Source organism: Coccidioides immitis (genome assembly GCF_000149335.2).
Source record: "Coccidioides immitis RS genomic scaffold supercont3.1, whole genome shotgun sequence".
NCBI lineage: Eukaryota > Fungi > Ascomycota > Eurotiomycetes > Onygenales > Onygenaceae > Coccidioides > Coccidioides immitis.
Window position 1 is genome coordinate 6922295 of NW_004504310.1, and position 27647 is coordinate 6949941.

Consider the following 27647-nt stretch of genomic DNA (forward strand, 5'->3'; position numbering starts at 1 on the left):
AAAGACATAAATGTATGGCGGGTATATATTACTTCATTCAAACCGTAATAGATACAAAATGCCCCAAAAAATTGCAAGAAACACAGTTAAAAGAAAAGAGAGCGGGAAACAGCCATCTAATTAATCGGCTCCACGCTTTGCAGAGGCACGTAGCCCTCTTCTTCGGTTCGTATTTTCTTTCGGCTCATCATACTCGCAGTCGTTCGCGCAATCCACCCCATACTCTGTGTTAATATTCCAGTCTCACGGGATGCAAACGGACTCTTCCGCCACCAGTCACCAACTCCATGACGGCCGCCTCCCGTCGCGCCGATCTTGCCCAATTCAACCTCCCTCTCCAGCCTGTCTACATCCAGCCATTGTGGTCGTTTCCATAGCTTTAGAAGCAAGCTACTCACAACAACGCTCACGCTGGAAGCTGCCATTGCAGCACCAGCAGCCATAGGATGTAAAGATATTCCTCCAAATGGGAGGAATATTCCCATTGCGAAAGGAAGCCCAATGGCATTGTACATACAGGCCCAGATGAGATTGAGCTTTATCCGTGTGAAGATTGATTTGGCAAGACATAGACTCGCGGGCACGGAGAGCAGATCATCGGGTCTCATAATAACAACATCGGCGGCTTCCATGGCGACGTCTGTGCCGGAGGAGAGTGCAATACCGATGGAAGCCGTTGCTAAGGCGGGAGAATCGTTGATTCCGTCGCCAACCATGGCGACGGAAATTCCTGACACGGTTTGGAGCTCCGCAATGATTGCCTGTTTTTCGGGTGGGGTGACTGAGGCGTGGATCGACTCTGTGGGAATGCCGACAGCATTGGCCACGGCCACAGCGGTAGAGTAAGTGTCTCCAGTGACCAGCGATGTTGTAAGCCCCATTCGATGAAGCGCTGCAACCGTCGCCTTCGCCGTAAGTTTTAGAGAATCCTGAAGCGAAATTGTGCCTGCGTATTGATTGTCGATGGCGATATGTACCCGAGTTGTCCCATTCAATACATCGTACTGGGAACTATGCACCCCGGACTTAGCGGGCGTGGGGTCCTGGCTGTCTGGATCGGCTGAAGCGGGTACTCGGATATCCTTTGACCGAAGAAACACTGCATTTCCAACAATGACGCGATATTTGGTTCGTTCTACGCCAGACGCCGACTCGACGATGGCTGATACTCCCTTCCCAACAGTGGCCTGAAACTCAACCACCGAACCGTCCAGAGGATCATCGTTCGAGATTCCGTTTTCGGATTTGGCGGCAGACACGATGGTTTTGCCAATAGGATGTTCACTGGTCATCTCTGTAAGTCCGACAAGCAACCACCACAGACGCCGACGCCACTCATTGGATGCCCAAAGCGGTTCAACTTTCACATCAGCAACTGTTGTTTTGCCTGTTGTCAATGTACCGGTTTTGTCAAACACGACGTGTTGTATTTTCGTTGCTGCTTCTAGTGCTGCACCACCTTTGACGAGGATGCCGTGTTCGGCTCCGACACCCGTTCCAACCATGACAGCAGTAGGTGTGCTAAGTCCGAGAGCGCACGGACATGCGAACACTATCACAGATATACACAGTTTAAGGCAAACCATTACAGTTCCACCACTACTTTCCCGAAGGAATATCTCGGGTGGCTTGGGCAGAATGTGACTGAGAATCATCCATCCAAAAAAGGTAACCAACCCAAGAGTTAAGATAGTGGGAACGAAATATCCAGCGACTATATCGGCCATACGCTGAATTGGGGCTCGGCTTGTCTGTGCATTTTGCACGAGGTTGACGATTTGGCTTAGCTGTGTATCTTTACCAGCCCTAACAACGCGGAAATCAACCCATCCAGTGCCGTTGACGGTACCTGCTATAACTTGACTTCCTCGTATCTTGCGGATCGGGTTGGCCTCGCCGGTAACCATGCTCTCATCGACATAGCTCTCGCCGCGAATAACAATGCCGTCTGCCGCAATCTTGTCGCCCGGACGAAGACAAACAACATCACCAACTTGGATCAGCTCGGTGGGAATGGATTTCATATTCGTATTTTTCACAGAGACCGAGATTGTATTTTTCTCTTCAGCCGCATCACCCACAGCATGGGATGGCTCAGCCGCTTTCTCGGCAGCGATGGGATCGTCATAAATAGTAGCCATGGATGGGGTGAGAGACATTAACCGGGATAATGCGCGAGAAGTCTGCCCTTTGGCTCGGTTTTCCAGCCAACGACCCAATGTGATAAAAGTGATAAGCATCGTACTGGTCTCAAACACGACGTTTGGCCGGGAGTGCGGCATACAAGTCATAGAGACCAACATGGCCAAGATGCTGAATGAGAACGCTAGACTCGTGCTCAGCATCACCAGGACATCCATAGTAGGAGAGCGATGCTTCAAAGCTTTGAATGACGATCGGTAAAAACGCATGCCCACGCCGAATTGGACGGGTATAGTCAAGAGTAGACAGACGATGTCGCCCAAAAATAACCCATGGATGATTTCGAATCTTCCAAAATCAAGAGCTGGAAGATACATTGGTATTAACATGCTGATTAGCATTACCGGGACCGCAAATGAGAATGATACCCAAAAAGCTTTGCGCCATTCCTGAATTTCTTTCGTTTTTGCGAGTGATTCCAGCTGAGCGTCGTTGTCTTCCGATTCAGCGAGCAAGGCGTTATAGCCACCGCTCTCGACTATTTCCACCAAAGCTCTGATGCCGATTCTAGACGGCTGGTAGGCGATTGTCGCGCGAGAATTCGATAGCTTCACATCCGCAGCTAGTACTCCCGTTGTGTTACGAAGCCGAGTTTCCAGAGATGTAGCCGAGGCTGCATCGGTCAGACCATAAATGCTGAAATTGAGAGAGGCGGAAGTACGATTCAAAAATGACGAGTTCACCTCCGATGACAGAACCCGTGCATCGAAACCGGCGTCTTCGATAAGCTCAACAACTTTTGACGCGGGAAGAACCGACGGTTCGTGGAGCACAACCCCGCGCTCGGCCAAAAGGCTGATGTTGAAACTAAGTAAGCCTGGCTGGTCTTTCAAAGCGTTTTCAACGGCCGATGTACATGCTCCGCATGTCATCCCTTCGATCGCGATTGTAGTATTTATCTGTGCCGATTGATCCTTTGAGGAGGGCTCGTTACTTGTCGTGCTAATACCAATGGTAGCACTAGGGCTTTCCAGGTTCGCAACAGTGGCCTCAAATCCACGGTCCTCAATAATTTCTGCGATCTGTTGGGGTGTGATTTGGGCGGCATCATGCCTGACAACAGCCCGTTCCGAAAGTAGCGAAACAGTGACTTCAAAAATACCACTAACACCTGTTAACCCAGATTCAATAGCGGATGTGCACGAGCTACATGTCATCCCCTTAACGGTGAGAGTCGTGGTCGAAGCTGTGACTCCAGAAATAGAAGTATTCGAGGGCATATCTAGGTTATCGTCAACGGCTTTCGAGTACTCCGTTGTCAAAACCTCTGCATCGAAACCGCGATCTTCGATTATCTCTTTCACTCTCTCTGGAGGCAAGACTGCTGAATCGTGTTCTACCACCGCTCTCCCTATCACAAGACTGACAGAAACTTTCTTTGCGCCGTCAACATCTTTAAACGCAGACTCGAGAGCGGACGTGCAGGCGCTGCACGTCATACCGTCAACTTTCAGTGTTGTGACAGCCATCGCAACGTTCGACGGGGGTTTTGAGAGCGGTGGACTAGTCGGATGAACCGGAAGGAGGGTAGAGCGAGAGCGTGATCCCATTGTTGTCATTCGGCAAAAGCAAACTCATAACATCAATAGCGCCTGGATAGATATGCGCGCAAGGATGAATAAGAGAGGTGCCCCCAGTTCGTACTGGTTTTCTCAAAACTAATGCCGGTTCTCTGAGTTGGTATTCTCGGTTTGAGGCTCCTAGGGAGGGACGGGGATGACAGCCTTCGGAGAAATTATAGGGTTGATAAGATCTCGCACATCGCAACGAGCGAAAAAAGAAGGCCAGCTCCTGAAGAAGAAAAGAATGGGAGGGGTTATTAGAGAAAGTGTTATAGTAAACCGAAGCGGCCGAGAATTGGTGGAGGGATCGTGCGGTCAATGTGACGTTAACTCTTTCAACTCTTCCCTCTGCAGGGTTAAGTAGCCAACGCTCAGCTGAAACCCCGGGAGGCAATGCTGATTCGGCGGCGCAACCTGCAACCGGATAAAACTCTGTCAAAACAGCTGTTTCAACACCAGCGTGCCGTTTTGCGGTTCGTGGAAGAGGCGGAAAGCTGACAAAAATAACAGCGAGGCCGTCCGATTCGTCCGGCGCATCGCCGCAGGTACTCCGATGCGGAGGGAAAAGACGTTAGTGTAGGTGCGGGATAGCGTGCCGATCCGCTTATATAACTAGGTAACTAAGGCGTGATGCAAGGTCAGCAAACACCAACAGATCATCGTCATCGTCGCGGAGCGAATGGTGCTATCAACAGTGCTTACAGGAAGACAGCAGCACGTTCAGGGCTCCGGTCGGGTAGAGGCCTAGTGGGTGCCGTTCCGTTGCCTCTTTGGCGATAGCCTTGGATCTTTTCTATTGCTAACAAGCTCGACAGTTGATTGCTCCCTCTCGTACCCGTATTCACCCAAACATCACTATCAAGTCTATCACCACCAGCTGGGGCGGGGAGTATCTCGGCCACCCCGGTTTGCAGACATGGAGCAAATACACAACAGGGCTCTTGAAGCTATCCAGCCATTCATTCATATTGCGACCTCCAACCAATCACCTTCACCCCTCTTTTTGGCAACCCTCATCACCAATGCCACATCCGCCCCGAGCACCTTCATCTTCGCAGAGCTCTTGGATACTCCCGCTATACAATCACTTAGGTCTCCTGAAACGCCCGAAAAATATCGATCCTCCCTGACGCTGCTAGAGATATTTGCTTGGGGAACATGGCAGGAATACAAATGTGAGTTCTTTCGCCTGAAAGACCTCCCGCAGTTGGCTTAAACACGAGCTGATCATTACCTACAGCAACTCCCAACCTACCCACTCTAAACACGGCACAAATTCAGAAACTTCGTCTTCTTTCGCTCCTCACCCTCGCAGAGACACACAATCCCCTCACTTACTCAATAGTCATGGAATCCCTCTCCCTTTCCACGCCTGCCGAACTTGAAACCCTTGTTAGAGAAGCCATCTATTTATCCCTGATATCCGCCCGCCTCTCCCCAACCACCTCCCCACCGATCATCAAAGTCAACTCCATCGCCCCCCTTCGCGACGTTCGCCCTCAAACCGTAAACACAATGATATCAATCCTCACCGAATGGCAGGGCCGTTGTCAAGATGTCATTGGCGGAATTGAAGCTGAGATCGCCAAGATACTCGCCGATGCGGAAAGAAGACATGTACAGGCCCAAATCCATGCCCACCGTGTTGAGCGCAGTCTCAATGGCTGGGAGGGCGACGACGACGGGAGTGCTGGGGGCAATGACGTCGGTGGTGCTGGCTCAAAACGATCTTTTCGTCCGTCGAAAGACGGATCCGGTAAAGGTGGACGCAAGTTTGGATTTGGCGGCGGGAACAAGCGCTTTAACGCAGCAAGCGATTTTGGGCAGCGGAACGGTCCTCCTGGTAGGGTGGGTTCGGAGATGGATGTTGATGAGGGCATCGATGGCGATGATTCAGGGCCTTTAATGAGGAATGTGAAGAGAACGTCGGGGGTCCAAGGTAGACCATAGGATAACTAATGAGCTGCATTGGCTATACGCTGTGATGAGAAGGCCTTTCTAACGCTTAATCAAACACAGTTATTAGACCGAGACAAATGAGGTTCAATACAAAAACATGAGCGTTCATGCAACATTATTGCTATTGTACTGTACTTAGTGTAGCCACGTTGGCGTCTACAAGGCTTGCTGAACACGCCCAGAACTGTCCCTCAAAGTAATAAACATGTTTAAGAGAGCCAAAGGGAAAGCACTCTTAAAGGGGGGTATCTTGGGTGTGTAAAATTGAAATGAAAGGGGATTAAGGCCATAGAAATATCGTAAAGCAGGAATCACGAGACAGAACAAAACCTCAAGCAATATAAGAACACCATACACCAATGCTAGCAGCACCCGAATCCTGGTTACCTCCATTTTGCAGCTGTCAAAGAAAATCAATAGGAATATTGAGGGGATATGCTGAAAGGGAATTTATCAGGCATCATGGGAAGTCCACAGGCTAAAGCCTTGTCCCAGGGACAAAAATGAACAGAACGCACAGTGCGACAGCAATGAAGGTGGCGAATGCAAGAGACACAAAAGCTCTTTTGAGGAGCAATGAGCGAATGTATGGTTCGCGAACTGATGTCCAATTCATAAATGTATATTCGCTGAAGCCGATAAATGCAAGGATTGGATCCATCCTGTATTGATAGGATGCCAGGAAATAGGCCCCCACGATGAAAGGTAGAATTACCTGGGACATGCACAATTAGCAACATGTATTTCCGAAGAAAAATAGTTAAGGAGTGTTGTTTATACCCAGCATCGTACGTGTCGTGGCTGATCCGTCAGCACAACATAAAATGCACCCCAAAACCCTCCCCCCAAGCTTGTCAAGGCGAGGACAAGCCGGGCTAGGATGCTTGGTGGCACAAGATTTCCTAGCGCTTTCGCCTGTAAGAACCCAGGGAAAGCATCTCTTTCCATTGCTTGAAAGACATAGTCTTTTGCAGTATCAAAAACCTCTGGGTCATCTCTCCCCTCCTGTTCAATCATGTGCACAATATCCCCAACAATGGTATCTGGAAGAACAACCTCCCGTTCCGATCCCGGGAGGAGGTATGTATACAGAATTCTCACAGCGCTTGCCCGAATATCAGATCGTGCGACCGTGTGTCCCGGTGAGCCGTTCGAATTATTGTGATGTTGTTGTGGGAACATATCACTCACGCGTCGCGGTCGATCAACAGAAGAAAATCGACGCCCTGACCGGCCGGAGTCCATGCTGCTTCGAGCAGAGTACATAGATGGTCGTCCTTCGGACCTCAGGAACGCTGACAATCTCTGATCGTTATCATGGCCAAGACCGTCAAATGGGTAACCAGGTCCCGAAGGTCCAGCACCGTTGGGTGCGAGACCCGGCGACTCAGAGTCCAATTTTTCTGGTTCAGGAGTCTCAAGGAGCACGGAGCGACGCAGTTCGCGGACATAGTGGCGACATAGGGACATATGTTGAGATACATCAAGCCTAACACAAGGTCAGTCCGCCAATTCCATCAACATTTTGGGCGAAAATGAGAAACTCACCAAAAATCTAGATAATCCACGGAACATTGTTGATCTCTCATGTAAATGTAAAACGAGAAGAGGTCAACAGGGGCCAACGTTCTTCGACTAAGGACTTCAAGAAGCGTAGGGAGTCGGTTGCGATGTTCTTCTTCCTGGATTGACGACGAGGACGCCATTTTATCGTGGTGAAACGACGCTGGGTAATTCTGAAGACGATTATATCCTAAAGAACGTGTATGCTCCAATTTAGGATGCAGCAAAAGTAAAAGACCGGGTCAAGAAGTCGGATTCAGCCCCCAATCTCTCGGTGACGGGTTAGGTACGCTTCCGACCGCTCATGTCAACCGCGATATAATCAAGGAAAAAGAGCAGATTAGTCACAATACTAATCGAAAGAAGTACTCTTGCTAATATTCAAAAAGAGACGACCCGAAAGAATGGTCAAACTGTTGCGAGACGGCAGTGAAACGGGGGCTTCGAAAGGGATGGAGATTCGGAGAGGGTCGTTGCTGGGCGCTGGGCCGCAATTCGTCGACTTGTTTAATCACTGTACACATTCGCGACATTGTTATTCCGACGCCGAAAATACTGCTGACGGGAAAAGGAGAAACTGTGCGGGAACTGTGGCATTGCCTTTGAGGTTTGACAAGATTACATTGTTATCCATGTAAATATGTGGGTGGGTTACAATTGTTACTCATAGCATGCACCAATATACCACCAATTGCAAAATGAAGAAGAAGTCCTTCCGTTCCAACGCCCCCCAGAATCCCTTCCAGGACTCCAAACTCACCCGCTGTGAAAATCATTAAAACCACAAAACCAGCACTCACTGCAAAAACATAAAATAACCCTTGTGTTATTCTGCTGAGTGCAGTCTCCAGACTGGGTCAATGACCCTCGGCCAGATGCTAGGAGGACAGGCAGGATCAGCAAATGCCAAAAAACCGAAAAGCAGTTCAAAGCCGATCGCAGAGCACTTACCGACCACTCTGGGATATTTTTTATCTGCTGCCACATAAATTTTTCCAGTTTGTTCGCGCTCTTGGCATAAGGTGTATTCTCGTTATTATAACGCCGGCAGTTATCGAAAATCAACATAGCGTCCTTAATGAAATCTTGTGGAGCAGGGTACAGATCCTTTTCATGTTTCTCTTCCATGGTTGACAGATCCATCGGCTCCTTGATCACTTCATAGTAGTCGGGGACTTCGTCCCGATTCACCGGCTGTGCGAAGGGCCAAGCTGCGCTGTGATTCTGCATATCGTTGAGTAGATGTAAAAGTTGATTGTAATTAGGGCCATGTCGTGGCTGGCGGGCCAGCTCATCCATATCAGGAGACCATCCAGACTCTTTTATGGCAGGAATGCTGAGAGGGTCAATCTCGCAGACCCCGTTTCTCCACTCCTTGGGTGGAGCGTGGATAATATGGGACTTGCTAAAGGCCCGGATTTTGGCGTGAACAGCCTCCTTTTGCTTTAAAAGCATGCGACCAGATTCGAGATACCGGATTTTTGGGATCATGGTGCACTGCATGATGGTGCCGCCTTCGTAATCCTTGATATAACCCATCCAAATTGACTTGTCCAAGCTGATCTCTTTTGTGAAACCTTGCTTCTTGAAGTATCCGATGGCATAATTATCGGCGTATGTTAGGAAATGCATCACCTCAGAAGTAGCTTTCACGTAGTCCTGCCCGGTCATGCTTAGTCTTGATTAGCATGAAAGATTAAGGGGAAACGATTACCTTCAGGTGAGACATTAAGTGAGCACCATAACCTTTGACTTGTTGGTCGGAAGATATGGCGCAAAACACAATCTCTGCAAACCTTCGCCCTTTGAAGGGCCGATATGTAATCCCTCTGCACACAATCAGTGGGGGGTCCCCCGATAACTCTAGGAAGCGGAGCGGCTGCGTACCCAACTACCTCCAATGGGTGTTTAACAATAGCCATGGATAAATGGGTCCTATCGTATACCAGTCGCGCAATATAGTCTTTCGGCATCTTCGGCAACTGCTTCTGGAATATACACTTGAGACCTGTGAGGATGATGAAGCTCTCTCTGGACCCGTCGTTGTTAACCACGCGGAACTCTATATCACCGCGTCGTTCTTCCAGCACTGCCGGCTGCACCGGAGGTTCCATCAGCAATATTTCAACATAAACGCGGTATGTTCCCGCTCCCCTTACCTTCTCGGCGAATGGGACGATCTTGAGCGTGGGCTTGCTGGCGGAGTCATCCTGCGAGTTAGAGTTAGAAATGGGCACACAACTTTGAGAACTATCACAATTCCAACCTTAATCTCAGAGCCTGGGGACTCAGTCCGGGCCTTTTTGACCTTTTGCTTCGAATCTGGCGTGCTCGGCTCGTCGGTCGCCTTGCGCTTGCTACCTGCGCGGGTCAGTACCGCCATGATGCCGGTGCAGTCGGCAGAAAGAATAGCTTACGGTCAGCCGTAATCGGCGCCATGGCGCATAACCATGCATACAAACTTTCCAGAAGCGGGAGGGCGCAAGTCGCGACGTCCTAAACCAATCTGTACGTCGCGGTTTCCTGAAAGGGTAAGTATGATGTCGCTGTCGGAGTCGGTAAATAGTTTATCCTCGCCCGTCGGACATAAGTAAATCCGGACAGCTCTTCCGTGGCAGTCCACCATATCGGGATTTCGTTGGTCCGAAAAACCCTTACATTTCTGAGATCTCACAGTAACCTAATTAGGAATCATGCAAGAACCATAATCCAAATAGAGAACTGTTGGAGCACTGTAGGATTCCTATTACCTTTCTGAGAATACTTCCTTTTGGGAAATGAGCTCAGTTCTAGAACATAACTGAAATTTGAACCATGAGATTGGGGGTTTTATTTCAAATTGAAAGAACCTTTTCTTAATTTTGAAAACTAGATAACTACTGTAGTGATACAATTCCTGCTGCTTTATAGATTATCCTGACTGAAAAATCAGTTTTGGAAATCTTCACTGCTAACATCAGAAGTAACATTTGCATCAGCTTTTTCAGTATTCTTATTTTCAGCACTCTTCTCATTAGCATTCTTGTTGTTGATATTCTTGTTGGTATTGTTCTTGTCAGCATTCTTGTTGTCAGCATTCTTGTTGTCAGCATTGTTCTTTTTGGCATCCTTCTCATTAGCATTGGGATTTTTGACTGCTGGTGTGCTTGGCTTTGCAGAAATGATGGTTTATGTCAGAGTCACATTATGAGAAGAAGATGCACTCTTTGGTGCCATACTTTGTTGCTCTGTCAGAGTAAACAGTCAGTATATTTTGGGAAATGTTATTTGCACACATACTGATTGAAAACAGAGAAAATTGAAGACTCCTGATCAGAGTCAGGGTTTCAGAAACAGTTTGTGGCAGTGAGAAGCTTAAGCAGGTTCTTTTTGCTTCAGAATTGGAAGCACTATTAAAGAAACATTTTAACTAATTTACTCTCATTAGATTTCTTTTCTAATTTAATTCTAAGAGAATATCTTACAGCATGAGAAGAAAGAAAGTTATTTGCAGGTGGAGCTGAGTGAGTGACAAGAGCTGCATAAAGATCTGAATCAATAAGTTGTGGCATATTCTTTTAAAAGTTAGAATCTTTATCTTAAAGATGAGAAGTGAAGTGAACTTACATTAAGAGCATTCTTTATGTCAGAGACTGCAATAAAGTTTGTCTCTTGAATTTTCTGAATTTCTTTCAAGATTGTGGAAATCTCTTGAAGAGCTTTAACAACTTTGCCATTTAATGTGTCTGGCTTATCATTAACAGAAGGAGTCTCTTTTGATATATTTGTAAGAACAGTTTTTAACTCTTTATTGATAGCTTGAGTAAAAGTAACAACATTCACTTTATGAGCATTTTTGATGACAGTATTTATTGTATTTGCCCATTTGAAGTATGCACTTTGCAACTCAAGAATCTGATTAATTATTATCTCAGAAAAGTTACAGCAATACTTCTTGTCTTGTGAGCAGTTTGAGCAAGCATTGCCAGAGCTCTGAACATTATTACAGGATTTTTCAAGATTTTTTGGGGTCATATATGCTGTAATGCATTATTAACAGAAGACTGATAGCCCATCTAAAGCTTTATCTTTTGGTTTATGGCCTGGCTTGTTCTCTTTTAGAGTTTCACACATGTTTATCATTTTGATGTGTTTTTCTGCAAAATGCATCAGCTTTTGCTAATCTCATATATCTCAGATCACCTACCTCTGTAAATTGAAGTATATTAATGAATTCAAAAAGAAATACTAATGAAAGAGAGAAAGAGGGGATGGGGAAATAAAGATTAGAAAGACTTGAAAAGAGAGAGAGAGAGAGAGAGAGAAGAGAAAGAGAAGAAGTTATGGAAGAGGTTGTTTATATACACAAGAGCTGTCCCAATTAGATAGGGCTTTGTTGACATGTGCTCTACTAGATGTGTTGATTTTTATATTACTTACACAACCCCAACAAGCAATCCTCCAGTGGATTTTTAGCAGGAATTCTTGAAAAGTTGATTCCTACTATACAGCTGCTTTGCCTGTTGGATTATTGTGAGAATTATTGCAGCTTCAGTGCTGCTCAGGTTTGGATTCTATATTATATATATATACATGCTAATCAATGTGCAGATGCTTCAAGAGAGCTTGACATTACTGATTTAGCATTTTATGGTTCACTCTTTTGATGGAGTCTCATCTGAAAATTGAATCTTTGTAAGAATTGTCAACTTATCAGCTCCAGAAGCTGAAGCTCTTGTCTTCTTCTTGATTTTCTTTTTTTTTTTCACAAAGTTCTCTTTGTTGACATTCTCATATTACAGATGTTGTCCCATATAGTTTCAAAATTTGAGAATTTCCTGCCATGTCCTGATGGCTTTCTTCTTGCAGCCTGATTTCTTTATAAGATTATCATGCAGTTTGACCTGCACCACCAAATTGGTGTATATCTTTAAATCAAGATCAGTAATGCTCATTATCTTATATTTGTCTTTAATTCTGACATATGCTTGATATACCATTGCTCTAATTACTTTGATTTCTTATAATCAATAATTAGCTCTGTCCAGAAGAAAATCTCAAAGAATTTTTTGAAGTCAAAGTGCTTTGCAAAATATGTAAAGAGTTTGTCAGAATCCTGGTAACAGTACATGCTAATATTGGAATTATTCTTGTAATTAATCTTCTTTACATTCTTGACATGCTTCTGCTAGCAGTTGGTAAAAGATCTCTCAATATTATAGGGCAGCATACTAACACTCATCTTTCTTAATATTTTATATTTCCAGCTCTTTAAAAACTTCAGAACAGACACTCTTGCTGAACTGAAGATATATGAGTCTTCATTATTTATTTTATATACTTTCTCTATAATTTCAGAAAGTTTTTTCTTGCTAAATGTTGTGAGATACATTTACTTCACTTGCCATTTCAGGGCCTTCTCTTTTAGCTAATTCTCTCTCTTATATTCTTTTGCATCAGAGTACTAAACTCTTTGCTTGTGCTTCTTGCTTCTTTTCTCATTCTCTTTGTCTTTTTTGGAATTCTAATCTTGTATATCTGTCTTCTGTGTATCTGCATTGGTTCCCACAGCAGCAATGTCATTAAAGTTGCTCACATTGAATTTATTGAAAAAGAAAGCTTTATTATTTATGTTGGAGAATTTAACTCCAAAACTCTTGTAGAATTTTGGATATACTATAATCTATATTAATTGCAAGCTTCCTGACTCCAGCATGAAAGCAGTTATTTCTGACTCTATATTCTATCAGTAATTTCCCCCACATTTTCTGTTGACAGATAACAGATAATCTTTGCTTTCTGAAAGAGTAATTAAAGATACTTCACTTCAAGATCATTCCACACATTTCTTTTACAACTTCATACAATCAATAATAGTCTTGTTATTGAAATGTCACATTCAAATCTTCAAAAAGTCAAGAAAATTACACTCTGAGATTCAAATTCAAGCAATAATGCTTCAATTACTAGTAAACAACAGATTCAGAGTCAAGCAAGTAAAGAGAGCATTTGTTAGTCAATTAAACATGAAAGCAGTGCCCACCTGACATCACTACAGTCAGAACAGCTGGAGGATTTGGCATCAATTTCTGATGATGATGAATTTAATCTTATAGTGTGAAAAATTATTTATCAGAATTGTTAAATGCTGAGGCTAATATTGCATAGTCTATATTAGATACTGGTAATGGCAATGCTGGCCCAGCATATATCAACAATAACAATTAATTACATGAAATATTGAAAGATGCTGCAGCTGATGTAGAATTATCATGCCTAGAAAACAAAATTCCAGTTGAAGAAGATTCAGAAATTAATAAAGATTCAGAGACAATGAATACTCAAGTAACAATGCTAATTCTTGAGAATGAATCATTGAAAGCTATTCTACACTCATGGGCCAAAGCATATAATCAAATGAATCAATTTCTAATGTCTCTTATATTATGATGTGAGCATACAGGCATATCCTGACAGCAATATCAATTACTGAGAGAAATTCTCCAGAACCTGACAGATATTAAGCTATTGAAACTTATGTCTACTGAACTATCAACATTAAAGAAGAGATGCCAGTCACAATTTCCAATACTATCTATCTGCCAAAAACTGCTGTCTGTCATCCTAAAGAAAATGCTGATATTATCAGATATGGACAAAAAACTTGCTCAAGTGATATTGCATACAAACATGTATTTTCAGAATCTCATTGCATTAATATCCACACTTGTGAAATTGCTGATTTTCCAGAAGAAACTGCATATAGAAATGACTGAATTGGTTAATAATTCAAGAGAGTTATGGTAATCTTGAAGCTGGAGAAGCTCCATTAAATACTTCTTGAGTGAATTTGCATATTACCATAATGGCAAGCCTATATTTCTCTCCAACTTTGTTCTCTATTAATGCCACAATACTGACTGCCCCTGCAATAAAGATCTAATAAATCATAACCATTTGGGGAGAGTCCAATTTGTTGATTGGAATAAAAGATCAAATCCAATTGCTGAAAATGCAATCACTTTCTGAATTCAACCAGTATACTGATTCATGCTGATATTTTATGGCAGGAAATTATCCCATTTGAATCTACAGCACCACCCAAATAAAGTTCTTGCTCTTGAAAGCCAAGAAACATTTGTTTTGGCAGACAATATTCTTTTCTGAGTTGACATATACCTGGACTATAAATTCAATATGGAGAATTCAGGATATGAGCTTCTGAATGCCCAATATTTCATGTGACAAGTACTAACTTTGAAATCAGGAACACTGGAAGCTCAACCACTTAATATGAGCACTCCACTACATGGTGAGCTAGAAATAGCAGCATATGATAGAAAGGTATTAAAGCAAATGTTTTCTGATGATAAAAAGATTATATCTCTTCCCTACCAACTTTTCATTAATGGATTTGGCCTATACCAGAACATGTATCAAAGTCTTATGGGTGTCTACATGATACCTGCCAGCATGAAAGCTACTGAAAGAGCCAAGTATAACAATATTTATACAATTACTTTCAGACCACATGAAACCAATTTTCCCAATGTGATTAAAGTCTTGAAGCCCAGTCTAGCATTGCTTGACAAGAGCATTAATGTGAATATTTCTAGCAAGAAAGTCACTAGAGTTATTTTCTCTTGTCTCTATTTTCTTGAAGATATGCTGCAACAGAATGCTAATACTGGAATAAAAGAGTCTACAGCAATATATTCTTGTTGGAGCTGCATGATTTTGAAAAATCAGTAATATAACATGAATTTTGATATTATTGCTGAAGAATGCTATCATTTTCAGATTCTGTGGCAGAGAGAAAAAATCAACTCTACAGAAACTCAAGCTTTAAAGTAAAGTCTCTGCAAGAAATATGGAATGGCTGAAGAGCAGACAGCATTGCTTAAAATATGCTTATCTCTTAATTTGGTGATCTTCTTTCCTTCTGATCTATATTACAGTGAATTTTCAGGAATATCAAAACTGGCACACTATTTATTGGTTTTGGTGATTCTTACATCTCATGATTAAAAAGAATACTGTAAATTGCTTCAGAGGTTTCCATTCTGTTAAAGATGGGCCCATCTTCAATCTCTGCTTACCCATTTGGAATTCTATTAATTACAGAAGCACATGTGAGCATCTATTATAATTCTGCTTCTTCTCTGATGCTACATGATCCAGAAATGGATAAATCCAGCAGTATAATAAATAATGCCTGTAACATTTAAAGATTACTCTAAAAGATTAATAAAGAATTTAATTGTTTGAATTTATGCTGGAATTACATGCAGCAATTCTGTTCTAATATTTCAATCACCAGCTCAATTTGTCTCTGTAGAATTATGAGAGATCATCACAACAGTCTGACAGAATCTATAAAGTTTAATTAATGCTGCTGCATCAGCTGTTAAGACTACTCATTCAGCAGATACTTGAGCAGAATCTAGAGCAGCTTTCATAACCAGTGCAAGATCATCTCCTGTTCCAATTGAGCTCCTGGCACTTGATTTGTATGCCAAAGAGACAGGTGTCCCAATTGCAGAAAATTTCAATTTAAAAAAGAAGACAAAGACAATTTGAAGCTTTAAAAACCACTCAAATATGCATGTCAGCATACATTATTCAGCACAAGCAAATGAATATGCAATTCCAAATAATTGCAATGTTCTTATTGGAGAGGACAAGCATTAAAAATACAAGAAGCTGGTTCAGAGAACAAACAAGCAAGATGTTGAAAAGATTCTGTTAATACAAGAGAGCTTCAGATATATACTGCTTCTACTACTTGAAGAAGCATTTATTAATAATGAGTCATTCTTGATTCAGTACATCTCTAACCTCTATAAGTACTGTCTGACTCTTTTTACAGACTTACTCCAACTGAATACCAATCTGTATAAAGATAAATTTGAGACACTGGATGCTGAAGATAAAGATATTACTGGTGAGTATTCTCTGAATCTCTGGGCACAACAATCTGCAGGAAAAATGGTGCCAGTACTAGATATCCTGAATGCACAGCTATTCATATTACTAAATCTCCACTCATTTTTGCAGAAACTCCAAAATGCATATAAGCAAGATTGGAATAAGCTGTCTGTAATGGAACCAGGCTCAATCACAATATGGTTCTATAAGAATATTACTTTCTCACTTGGAGATCAGTAAATCAAACTAATGGTTAATGATTTGATTGAGTATATGTATGAAACCAGCTCCACCATCAGACAAATTACCAGTATTTTTATTCATAAATTGCATACAAATGAAAGGGTATTCTTTTTGGTGATTCTGGCATTGGAAATGATAAGAGATTGGGTTTTAGATCTACTAATTGTGCAGGTAGATCTAGAGGGCAGCAACTACACTATTATTGGACTTCCTGCAATTAAAAAGCCAAGTCTTTATGCTGTATCAATTAGTGAGGTGTTGGATGCCAGCAGCAATCTGGTTTTCAGTGATTGTGATTCTGAAACCTTTCTACTATGCACCTGGGATGTTTTATTTCTCTGAGATTTGCCTGCTTTGTACATATTTGATCAAGGACTAGAAATGGATGGTGTCTAGAACTAGGATTGTAGTAGTTAATTCCTGACAGTGTTCCAACTGGGTTTCTACTGATGTTCTCAGCAACTCTGAGAACATTCCTGCCATTCCAAAATCATTCTACAGCAATCAGGAATGTTTCTCAGGCAGGGGAATCTTTAAAAATGAGAACCATTTCCTATTTGGGAATGGTAAACATGTCATTCCTGCTGCAGGAACCTTTCAGGCGCTGTTTATGGTGGGTTCATTGGGGTTCCACAGTTTTTCGGGCCTACAAAATTCCGATATGGCATCCGAAGTGAACACCTGGCGAAGGCCAATCTTGTCCAGAGCAACCATTGAAGCGTGCTCTCCGCGCAACTGAAGAAAGGCATACTATCATATAATCTGCTTGGAAATCATCACTTTGTCTCTCCGAATACCAATTGTGACTTTTGGGCAATCTTTTGTCTTGCACTCCGGACCTTTTTTGCATTGATATACGCCCCGAAGCTCGTACAAATGTCTCTTGAAGACGCGTGGGTTGCTGCGGCCGCGAACCCTTTCTATCCACTTGTTTCGAAGGATAATCAGTTCTTCGTTGCATCTACCCTTTTATTGGCAGGTTAGAATGCCCAGCTACTCCAAATATCTAGCCTGCAGTTTGCTAAATGGTTCTCATAGCTCTTGTTCTCACCGGGCTTTTCGGCTTAAGTATGTCCTAGTACCAGGGATATGCGGTTCCCCTACTAATTGCGCCAGATCGATCTCTTCTGAGTATCCCCCTATACGGTGTGCCTGCTTCGCTCGCGTTTGGGTCAGTATTACCTCCCCTGAATGTTCGGAACAGCACGATTCTAACCCATACAGGTTCGGGGCTGTCTTCATGATTTGCGCAGTCGGGGTTTACGTATAAGCCTACTCGCCGTTTCCCTTCATATTTGGCTTGATAACAAATCCGGGTCGCGATCGCGTATAGGACGCGTTCGATTTCCTCTTCCTTTTCGCAAAGAAACGGCTGGTCCCTCTCTCCTTGCGTATTTAACGATTTAGCTTTCACCGCAATGGACACCAATGACGCACCAATCTTTTCTGCCGTTTCCAATTTCACCCATCATCTCTACCTTATAGTACGATGCATTGGCTTTGCCTCGAAAGCCGCAATTCAAATCACCCCACAAGGCATACGCTTCTCTGCCGAAGATGGGAGGGTCATGCAAGGTCTCGCGTTTCTGGATAAAACGCTGTTCGCCAATTATGTTTTTAATCCTGTACCTAGCGACAATGGTGTGGCTACCGATACAGACCTTGTCGAGGAGGAATTAGATACTGCAGCATATCCACGATTTCTAATTTCGCTTACTGCTCTAATTGAGACTCTTCAGATCTTCGGGTTGAGCGATGCTCCTCATCACTCTAACCCGATATCAAACCCGATAACTGGCCCAGCATCTAACGCTTTCTCCGCACCGGCTTTGCTTCTCAACCGTACCTGCACCATAAGCTACCTGAGACCTGGATCTCCATTGTGCATTACCCTTAGCGAAGCTGGCGTTACTACGACATGTGAATTGACAACTTACGAGCCTGATAATCCGGAATTTGAGTCTTCAGAAGATGTTGATATTCCCCTTCAACGAGATGCCATCCTGTTCAAGATTATCATGCGCTCTCTTTGGTTGCACAATGCTATTATGGAACTAGATTCTACCAACCCGTCCGTCTTGACGATAACCGCTTCTCCGAAGAAGGCCCCCTATTTTGCACTTTCTGCCTCTGGTGGCCCATTCGGCGAATCAACTGTTGAATTCTCAATTGACAAAGAATCGGATGCTCTCGCTGATCCCTCATACAAGTCCCTGAATGATAATGGAAGTTCCAGGCAGCCAAAACGAGGCAAGCTGGCTCCTTCGGTAGCAGAGACATTTCTAGTTCATCCGCCTTCGTCAAGAGCCAGGGTGCGTCAGAGCTACCGGTTTGCGCTTGTCCGAAAAGCACTGCGTGCTATGGCCGCAGCGAGCAAAGTTAGTATTCGTGGGGATAGTCAAGGTGTGTTGAGTATTCAGTTTATGATTGAACTTGGAGAAGTGGTCTCGGAGCCCGATGGGTCAACCAAGACACAGCAGGTACCAGGTACTCTCGACAATGTCAGCTTCGTGGATTTTAGGTTTGTTCCATTGGTTGATGATGAAGCGAACGATGGTGAAGGAGGCGAATTAGGAGAATAAAGTCACGGAGGCTTTTATTTTGGCACATCTAGCAAATGTATGGCCCACCTGCTGCATTAATACATGTGTATATTTTATCCTTGTACGGAGTAGAGTTCGTGTATTCCATTAACTATATGACTGGCTATCAATCTTCAACCACTCTATGTCTGGGCTCTAGAAAACATGTTATCATGACTTAACTACTCAAATCATCAACTTAACTTTGAGGCATTTTGGATTTTAGCAATATAAAAATTTGTCATCATGAACAACTAACTAGTTAACATGTTCGCCGCCATTGAGCTATCGTAACTATTCCATAAAATTCCACCAAAATGCAAACCCAGGCCAGGGAGTTTCAATATTCCTCAATAAAACCATCAAAAATGCTGTAAGCCTGACCTTTACAAAACCTAGAACAGAAAAAGATTAGCCTGTATCATGCAACAGGGTAGTGAAGAATTCTCACCTCAGCAATAGATTGCCTCTCGATAATCGATTTCTGCTTGTCGCTTCTCGATACCCGATAATAATAATCACTGAAATCGCCACATTGCATATGTCTTAGGAACTCCTCATCGTGTGTGATAACAATAAGCTGAAAGTTCGCCTGCTGCTGTCTAGTCCGAATGATATCATGCAGTGACTCCGCCAGAGACCGAATGTTGTCTCGGTCAAGGTTGGTCGTGGGCTCGTCCAGCGCAATCAAGCCGCAATTCACGCCAAAACATTCTGCCAGGGCGAGGCGGATGATAATACTAGCAAGCACTTTTTGGCCCGCACTACAGCGACCTCGCATGTCCATTTCGGCATCTTGCTTGACCATGACGACGCGATAATTATATGAACGGTTGCCCTTAGCGTTCTCATTATCAGACCGAATGAGAATCGTGTCAACGTCCGTGCCTCGGTAAGTTTTTTGCCAGAGTTCCTCGATGATGCGGTTAATCTCCTCCATCTTTAAGCTGTGGTATTTCATGATAGCTTTGTCTAAAGCACCGCCATATCGTCCAAGGTCTTCCACCGCAGCCTTCGTGGTTTCCACTTTAATATGGGCTTCCTTGAATTTAAATGCTGCATCTTTGTAGTCTGTGTTCCAATCCGCGAGTAGCTGCAAGAGCTGGTTATCCTTCGACTTCATTTCGCCCATCTTGCTGGCTTGTGTCGCAGAAAGGAAGTTATATTCTCGTGTCCGGCGGTCTGATTCCTCTTTGAATCGAGCGCGGTCGACTTCAGCATTTTGTGCCTCCAATCGCGCTATTTCTGCCCTAACTTCCCCTAACGCTCTCATTTCCCGTCTATATCGAAGATTATCCGAATATTGCCGTTTTGTGTTTTCACTATCCTGCAATCGAGCCGAAACAGCATTGAGCTGTCTCGTAAGCGATCCCTGCTCCGCTTCCAATTGCTCAATTTCCTTTGTGATATTCTCTACCTCACGTTTACTTCTTTCCAGTTGACGTGGGCCTCCCCTATCATTGTAGGAAACAATATCCTCACTTGCAAGATCAAGTTGGTGCAAACTATCGCTCAGACTAGATACTTCTTGTTGAAGCTCTCTCTCCCTTTGCTCTGCACGAGCATTAATATCGTCAAACTTGGCTTGCGCCTTCGAAACCTCTGGGACAAGGCTTTCTATATCATGGTCTGCCTTCTCAATGCTCTCGCGCTGCTTTGTATTGAGATTGCGATACTCTTCCAATCGAGCTTCAATCGACGCCTTCTTATCCAGCTGGAATCTGGCGTTATCGAGCTCGCTACGTACGTCACGGAGTTGAAGCTCCAATTCAGTGATTTCGGTTCTCGACTGGTCCCGTTCGTTTGTGATTTTCGCTATGGCTCTCTTCAACTCACGACATCCTTCTCCAATTGTTGCGATCATGTCTTGAATTTCTTCCAACGTTCGCGAGCTTCCCGGCTGTTGCTGCTTAGTAGAGAGATCTTGGATCTGAACTTTGAGGGTTTTGATTTCACCCTCATACTTCGCAATAGTGGCAACGGTTTTCGATAAAGATTCAATATCCCTTTTCGATTCGCCTTTCTCACTGACAATCGCATCATGATCCTCCACCTTTACCAGTAATTCTTCTCGTTCCAATTCAAGCCGACTTATTTCCTTCTCTGCTTCAGGGATAGTTGTATTAGAGAGACGAACCCAGGTATCGTAATACGTCTGCGCGTTCCTGGCAATCTCAAGGTCTTCTTCCAACTGCACAACATTCTCATCTTCGGCGTTCATCGTTGCCTTCTTCAGAAGATTTTCAAGCTTCAGGCTGAAATCATGGAATTCTTTTTCCGTTTTGAAACCTCTTCCACAAGTCCGACAGACTTTTTTCTGTCTTGCTGCTTCAAGACACTTGCCCAAATACTCCCCTAAGCCTGCGTACTGGTCAACATCTTTTTTTGCCATTTCGAGGGACGATTGCTTCTGCTTGACAACGTCGGGATATTCTTCTGGTTCATCATCGATGGCTTCGCGAATCCTCTGAACACAGTCGTCCAATTCTTGCTTGTGCTGCTGGAGGGACTTGCGTGCGTTTTTCATTGTCACTTCAATGTACTCCAATTCTTTGCTTGCCCCGTCTCTGTCACGCTGGGCCTTGGTCAAAGAAACAGTGGCTTCATTCAAAACCGACTGGAATTCTTGTTCGATATTCGAAGGGTTCCATGCTTGGCTTATGAGCTGGGATATCCTGTCACCGTGGGCGCTTGCCATCGTTTCCAGGCTGCGCTCCCTATCTTTAAGCTCCTTTTTGAGGTGATCCAGGCGGGCAAGGTCTCCTGCCTTTTTAGTTCCCTCAATCAATTCCGCGTTTAATAAAGAGCTTTCCTCTTCTAACGAGCGAAGCTCTGCGTTCTTGGTCTGAAGATCCTTTTCCCACGAAGCAGTCTTCGCTTTGTCCTTTGCTTGCTGCAGACGCCCTTCGGTTTCCTCTATTCGTGACTCTAAAATTGCTAGCTTCCCTTCGTCTATCTCTATTTCGTTGAGGCGATGCTGGTAAGAATCGGCTTCTTTATCATTTTGAGATATTTGATTCCTAGCCGCATTCTTCCCCTCCTGAAGGGCCGACTTTCGCTGACTTAGCCGATTCAGCAGGCTTTGCACTTCGCGTAATTCCACTTGGGCCTCTCGCTTTGCTCTGTCGAGAGTTTGATTCCGGTCCCTAGAAAGTTTCTGCAGCCTCTGCATAAATTCATTGATTTCCATCTCATCAAGATCGCCTTCAAACCCACGTAAATTATTTTGTCGGGCGATATCCCTGATCAACTTGCCACGTCTTTCCACTTGCCTTTCAAACTGAGCTTTGTCATTCTCATGCTTCCCATATTCAGCCTGTTTGAGGCCCAATTGATGCCGATTCCGCTCTATATTCTCTTTTAAGTCCACATACTTCTCTTTCAGGGACTCTTCTTGCTCTCGATACTCTGCCTGCCGAGACCCGAACTGCTCTAATGTGGATTCAAGCCACTCCTCAGACTCATCTACCTCCACAAGATGCTGCTTCAGATTGTCGATGCTAGTTTGGATACTTTTTACTTCGATGCGTTTTCCCTCCAACGCACCCAGAATCTCAGCGTAGCTTTCGGACTCTTTCCAAGCCTTGTCAGCAAGATCTGCAGCCTTTTTCATTTCTTTGGACAGTTCATGGCTCTCCGCTCGAAGTGCTTCGATCTCTTCTTGAAGTTGAATGGACCTCTTCTCCGCCTACGAAGAGTCAGTACCCATAGCGTAATTCCATCGCAGATCATGCCTTACCCTATCAGCTTTGTCCTTATCCTCCTTCGCATACTGTTCCATAATTTTATACTTAGCCAATTCCTCATTCTGTTTTTTCCTCAAAGCCTTAATATTATCAATCGCCTTGGTGTATTTTTGCGCCTCGAAAATTTCGTCAAATTTTTTCTTTAGTACAGACGGCTCGCTCAGGGGCCACAAACTCTCATCCTGATGGCAAAAAATCACATTGTCAAGAATTGCCCTAGAAACGCCTAGATATTGGGGCATAATCTGGTCTAACTCGGCAACTCGAGAGGATATAGAAGTCCGCTCGCCCTCTTTCGTCATCAGCAACTGCCCTTCTAGCGTTTTCTGTTGCCTCGTCGTTTTCTTCACCGTGAGCTGTAAACTGCGGGTGACTACCATCCGTGCGCCGGACGTAGACTTGAATGCCAGTTTCACTTGGGCCAAAACTTCTTTTTCGTGACATAACTATTTAAAATATATCTCAGTATAAAGGATCTCCCGGGATTTGCGAAATTCTACCTTCGGGTCATGAATAAAAGCGCCGCCTTTGCTATTAGGTGGAAGTTCTCCCGTTGTTGCATATTTGAGGCATTCGATAATTGTCTATACATGGAGTTAACGACCCGTCCCTTACATTGTCCCTATTAACCCCACATACAGTCTTTCCTGATCCATTGTATCCAACAATCAATGTTAATGGGGTATGGAACTGAATCGTTTCGCTGCGCGTGTTATCGAACGAGCGAACGCTAGGTAAAGCAAACAAGTTAGCAGACGGGCTACCGATATTGGGCCTGTATCGTCACAAGTCCATGCCACAAACCCGAGTATTGAAAGCTTGTCGATCTTCGCTAAAGCGGAGATTAGTGGATGCGATGGGAATCGATGCGACTGCGAAACTTACACCTAAAGAACGGCGAGTTAGTCGAGAGTTAAATTTGACGAAGAGATACACTTACATCTTTGCAGTTCAGTTACCACGAGCTCGATCACCCAGAAAACAAAGAAGTCATAGCTCTAGCGCAGAAGCCGTCGTGTTAACTGGCATGAGGTCTGTTGCCTTCGCGCGGAGACGCGGATGGATCACGCTGTCATGTGACATCACCTCCAACTATCCCATTTAATGAATCTCAACATCAGGGCAGAAACACTGTTGAAGGATGTATATTTAGAAGACATAAATCTTCTACTTTCGACCTTAAAAATTAAACCTACTAACCAGCCTGATTGCCCATGCACATTCGTTACTCCAGATACTCCGTACCACTCCACCCTCCAGCTAGCTATGACAAAACAAAAACAAAAACATACTAGAAAACAGGAGCCAACGCCGAGTATACATGACACACTTGCAATGAATGCAGAAACCGGTTTGCCAATTCATCTCATTTACTTAGTAATGTCATGAGCTGTCTCATCGGTATTATTCTCGGCACGACCTCCTGCCTGAGGTTCAGCCGTATTTGCTTCACTGGAGGTTGTATCATTTGGAGTATCATTTTGGGTCATTGAACTGGGAGGGATATCATCGACAACAATCTCTCCATCACCATCTTCTTCAAGGCCAGTAGATGGATCTTCCTTGCCTTCACTTTCTTCAGAAGTTGCTTGAGAGTCTTGCGCCACCGTGGCTTCCGGTTCGTCTATTGTGAGAGTCATCTGCACGTCTTTTCCATCTTGTAGTCCCATGTCCTCCACGCCTATAGTAGAAGGCCCGCGAGCATGCGGAATCATTTCATCTTCAGGAACCTCTTGAATTCCCGTGATGTTGGGTCCTTCTGTCTCCGGGGATAAGTACTGTTCCTGAGAACTAGGCTCGCTTGGGGCAGAGGTACCCGCGCCTATCGAATCGTCACTAGAACTCGGCTGGGTAAGAACATCCTCGCTGGCGGGAGGTGAGGTGGGATTGCTAAGCCACGGGATTGGAGTAAGGAGCGCACCGCCCAAGGATTCGTCGCTTCCCAAAGAACTGTCATTGAATAGAGAAAAACTTGTCGTCGTGCCGTTAACTCCATTCGCAAGTGCGCTGTCGATTATTACACCAGGGGGAACAGCAACCGGAAGTGGAAATATATCCGCTCCGCTAGATACCGATACTACTCTGTCTACGGCCCGAAGGTAGGCAGGGAGTGTTCGGTAGTGCCGCGAAGGCCGCAGAAGGAGTTCCGCAAGGCGCTGGATTGTATGTGGTGGTTTCGAGGAAAAACTTTGTCTTAGAGTTGATTCAATTGAAGAAAGTAGGAATTGGAGGGGAGGGGGTAAGTCGGTTTCCGAAGGGCTGGACTGGGACTGCGAATCAGGAATCCGCATGCTAGTGGCAGGAGGGGAGAAAGGAGGAACCGGTGGCCGACGAGGCGGCGACTGAAACTGTGAAGGGGGTGCATTTTCTTTGTTGCTGTTTGATTGTGAACTTGGGTCTTGCGACGCGTAGGTGGAATGAATGGGAATCGTTGTAATCGTCTCGAAAGAATTGGAGCGGAATCTTGGAATCGGGAACTCATGGCGGATAATCTAGAGCGAAATATCAGTAATTTGAGTCCGCTTCTGATATATGAGGTCCATACATGGTGTAATTGATCAAGGAAAAGTTCTAGGAGGCCAGGCCATTTCTCGCTTCAGAACGCGGCGGGTCAGCAAGAACCGGGGATGTCTCAAGGGTTTAGGCCGTACTAATCCATTGTGCCATCTTTTGCGACAGCCTCAAGCACTTCCACATCTGCATCTGAAACGAGTGTCAGTCCACTTTATCAAGTTCATCCGAAAATTGAAGTTCGGTATGGCAACCCAGCACTCGTGTAAGCTAGCCTTGCAACCCGCAGGAACGTCATGAGTGCAAGAGTAGCTAATACTTGTACAGTTAGAATAAAAGAAACTTAAGGAATACCCACCTGAAAGCATTGTTTAGTTGTCTTTCCACTTGGATATGAACCGGCAAGTCAGAGGTTGCGACGAGCTGGCGCCTTAGTGTAATAACTGTGGTGCGTCGGCCGGGGTGGTCGCAAGAATCACCTGACGCTAGTTAAGTAATCGACTTCTGGCCGCAATGGCTAGGGGACAAAAGGCGGACTAAAAGCAGAACATTCAATAGGCCCTTGCTTCCTCCAAGAGCAAAGGAACACATGCACCATCTTAGGGAGTATAATAGTGAGAATTCCAGACCCAGAGGAAATATCCTACCAAATATGATGCTGATTGGGAGCTAAACTTGTGTTGAAGTGACTGTGATGCTGTGAACGCTCGGATTTATCTAGCTCTTTCACTTTCAAATATGCACTTGAGCACAGGGTAAAATATGGATTTACTTCCTTGAAAACTGGGGAAATACATATTATCGTTACTTTGAATAAATTGGTCTTGTCTTCTAGCTAATGCAATCTGCAAAGTCAGAGAAAAATGTAATGCATGGCAAGCTGTTGAATGGAGGAAGAAGTACAGAGTCGATGCCCCAAGACGACTCTCAGACATATTAGAGAACTGCTGAGCGCTAGCCTCCAAATTCTGCGCTCCAATAGGAACATCCTTTGCCTTTCTGGTACCGAGCCCAGGGAGGGACTAATATCAGGAAAAAGAGAGCTGGAAAATTTAGTCCTTAGGCTTCGAATGAAACCAATCCCCCTCCAAATACTAAAGAAGGACGAATAAATAGGACCCATCATGATCAATTATTATTTAATACCGAATGGGATGTTTCCAGCTGCATATGTGCCATCCCCGTTTGGGATGGTGATAGCTCGAGGGCCTCTGTAGAACTCCCATTTCCATAACGCTCATCAAGTCTTTGAATACTATCCGGTACGTATCTCGATCCATTCCTTGGCTAGCCGTTCTACCGGACATGTTCTGGTAAGGTCTGAATCCCAGTTTTGGAAAGTACTTTTGCACCAACGGGCGAAGGACGGGTATTGATGGGGATATCATCGCTAGATTTATTTCGACGGCACACATAAGCCAAACATTATATCCCTCCCCTGGATAACTTCGTCAACAAGCGATTGAAGACAGGAATTGTATGACGTTTCACTCACACGGAACATCGTATGTAAGGAGAATTGCCCTGTAAATTTCAGCTGTTTTGACAGCAGAAGCAATGCAGGCGCTGCATGGCATGATGTTAGTATCTGGCGACGATTGGGTAAGGAAGGTTAACATATTGAAAAGGGGTCACATACGTCAACCCCAAGCTCATCAAAAACATCAACACAATTCTCTCCTGAACAGGAAGATGAAGACCCTATAAAATCCGCATCGGCAGCACGGTACCGAAAGATCGAGAACAGATTTGTGACTCAAAGGAAAAGAATTTCCCAAACTCATCAATGCAGACTGAGGTGAGCTTTGTATCCCAATACTCCCAGAAGGGCCTCAAAAAAAAAAAAAAGACAAGAAAAGAAAAGGAACAAAGTTTGAGAAATCGAGGATATCAAAATCTGCGAGCTTCATTTCCGGAGTGAGCCCTGGTGTATTTACAAGCAATTGAAAAACAGAGCGATCAGATATGCTGGATATTGGTTGTTAGCATTTGAAAGGGCACGTATCGTTAGGGACCGATGATGAAACACACGTAGCCACCAAGATATCATAGTACCGATTAGAAACCACGTTGTGACCCTATATCCTCTTGTCGTAAAGAATTGAAGATAAGACACCAAAATTGATGTCCGTATGAGGTTCATAAGGAAGATATAAGCAACCTGATTGACCCAACTTGCCTGTTAGAACACACTTCGGTTAGTATGCAGCATTTACGTATGCTTTCCAGTAGTGATAGACTCACAAGCCTAGATGGACTGTACCATTCTTTTTTATTTATCCCAGATGTGGATTCCTAAAAGCAAAGTTCAGCGCATATTTTTAAGAAAATAACGATAAATCAAGCAACTTCTCAAGACTAACTCCATCCAT

General features: G+C 44.1%; 10 protein-coding genes across 10 annotated transcripts; 3 read left to right on the plus strand and 7 right to left on the minus strand.

Moving 5' to 3' along the window:
• Nucleotides 1-5: 5 nt before the first annotated feature.
• Nucleotides 6-3981, minus strand: CIMG_00592 (heavy metal translocating P-type ATPase). Its single transcript, XM_001246820.2, has one exon. The coding sequence runs from the start codon at nt 3750-3752 to the stop codon at nt 117-119; it is 3636 nt and encodes a 1211-aa protein (XP_001246821.1). The 5' UTR covers nt 3753-3981; the 3' UTR covers nt 6-116.
• A 497-nt stretch (nt 3982-4478) lies between these two features.
• CIMG_00591 (COP9 signalosome complex subunit 7a) lies at nt 4479-5819 on the plus strand. Its single transcript, XM_001246819.2, has 2 exons — nt 4479-4939; nt 5005-5819. Exons 1-2 carry the CDS (start codon nt 4681-4683, stop codon nt 5712-5714), a joined length of 969 nt encoding a protein of 322 aa, XP_001246820.1. The 5' UTR covers nt 4479-4680; the 3' UTR covers nt 5715-5819.
• Nucleotides 5820-6104: 285 nt separating this feature from the next.
• On the minus strand, nt 6105-7726 carry CIMG_00590 (RGS domain-containing protein). Its single transcript, XM_001246818.2, has 3 exons — nt 7272-7726; nt 6504-7212; nt 6105-6438 (listed from the first exon to the last, which is right to left on the minus strand). Exons 1-3 carry the CDS (start codon nt 7427-7429, stop codon nt 6202-6204), a joined length of 1104 nt encoding a protein of 367 aa, XP_001246819.1. The 5' UTR covers nt 7430-7726; the 3' UTR covers nt 6105-6201.
• Nucleotides 7727-8143: 417 nt separating this feature from the next.
• Nucleotides 8144-9777, minus strand: CIMG_00589 (histone acetyltransferase GCN5; the record flags this gene model as incomplete). Its single annotated transcript, XM_001246817.2, has 7 exons — nt 9704-9777; nt 9553-9647; nt 9446-9496; nt 9174-9382; nt 9001-9115; nt 8238-8945; nt 8144-8164 (listed from the first exon to the last, which is right to left on the minus strand). Exons 1-7 carry the CDS (start codon nt 9723-9725, stop codon nt 8144-8146), a joined length of 1221 nt encoding a protein of 406 aa, XP_001246818.2. The 5' UTR covers nt 9726-9777.
• Nucleotides 9778-10214: 437 nt separating this feature from the next.
• CIMG_12854 (uncharacterized protein) lies at nt 10215-11300 on the minus strand (the record flags this gene model as incomplete). The annotated part of the gene is made up of 4 exons (XM_001246816.2): nt 10215-10394; nt 10470-10513; nt 10566-10695; nt 10893-11300. The coding sequence occupies 4 exons, from the start codon at nt 11298-11300 to the stop codon at nt 10215-10217; spliced, it is 762 nt and encodes a 253-aa protein (XP_001246817.2).
• Nucleotides 11301-17150: 5850 nt separating this feature from the next.
• Nucleotides 17151-18148, plus strand: CIMG_12855 (DNA repair protein Rad1). Its single transcript, XM_004445856.1, has 4 exons — nt 17151-17415; nt 17475-17504; nt 17553-17607; nt 17661-18148. Exons 1-4 carry the CDS (start codon nt 17313-17315, stop codon nt 17704-17706), a joined length of 234 nt encoding a protein of 77 aa, XP_004445913.1. The 5' UTR covers nt 17151-17312; the 3' UTR covers nt 17707-18148.
• CIMG_00586 (DNA repair protein Rad1) lies at nt 17770-19276 on the plus strand. The gene has a single exon (XM_001246814.2). It carries the CDS (start codon nt 17855-17857, stop codon nt 19016-19018), a length of 1164 nt encoding a protein of 387 aa, XP_001246815.1. The 5' UTR covers nt 17770-17854; the 3' UTR covers nt 19019-19276.
• Nucleotides 19277-19439: 163 nt separating this feature from the next.
• Nucleotides 19440-23847, minus strand: CIMG_12856 (rad50; the record flags this gene model as incomplete). Its single annotated transcript, XM_004445857.1, has 7 exons — nt 19440-22706; nt 22758-23210; nt 23265-23348; nt 23404-23494; nt 23552-23651; nt 23705-23762; nt 23833-23847. The coding sequence occupies 7 exons, from the start codon at nt 23845-23847 to the stop codon at nt 19440-19442; spliced, it is 4068 nt and encodes a 1355-aa protein (XP_004445914.1).
• A 60-nt stretch (nt 23848-23907) lies between these two features.
• Nucleotides 23908-25700, minus strand: CIMG_12857 (uncharacterized protein). Its single transcript, XM_004445858.1, has 4 exons — nt 25634-25700; nt 25416-25467; nt 25310-25358; nt 23908-25256 (listed from the first exon to the last, which is right to left on the minus strand). The coding sequence occupies exons 1-4, from the start codon at nt 25641-25643 to the stop codon at nt 24135-24137; spliced, it is 1233 nt and encodes a 410-aa protein (XP_004445915.1). The 5' UTR covers nt 25644-25700; the 3' UTR covers nt 23908-24134.
• A 714-nt stretch (nt 25701-26414) lies between these two features.
• CIMG_00583 (uncharacterized protein) lies at nt 26415-27647 on the minus strand (the record flags this gene model as incomplete). The annotated part of the gene is made up of 7 exons (XM_001246811.2): nt 26415-26713; nt 26771-26841; nt 26915-26976; nt 27144-27172; nt 27331-27454; nt 27520-27570; nt 27639-27647. 7 exons carry the CDS (start codon nt 27645-27647, stop codon nt 26415-26417), a joined length of 645 nt encoding a protein of 214 aa, XP_001246812.2.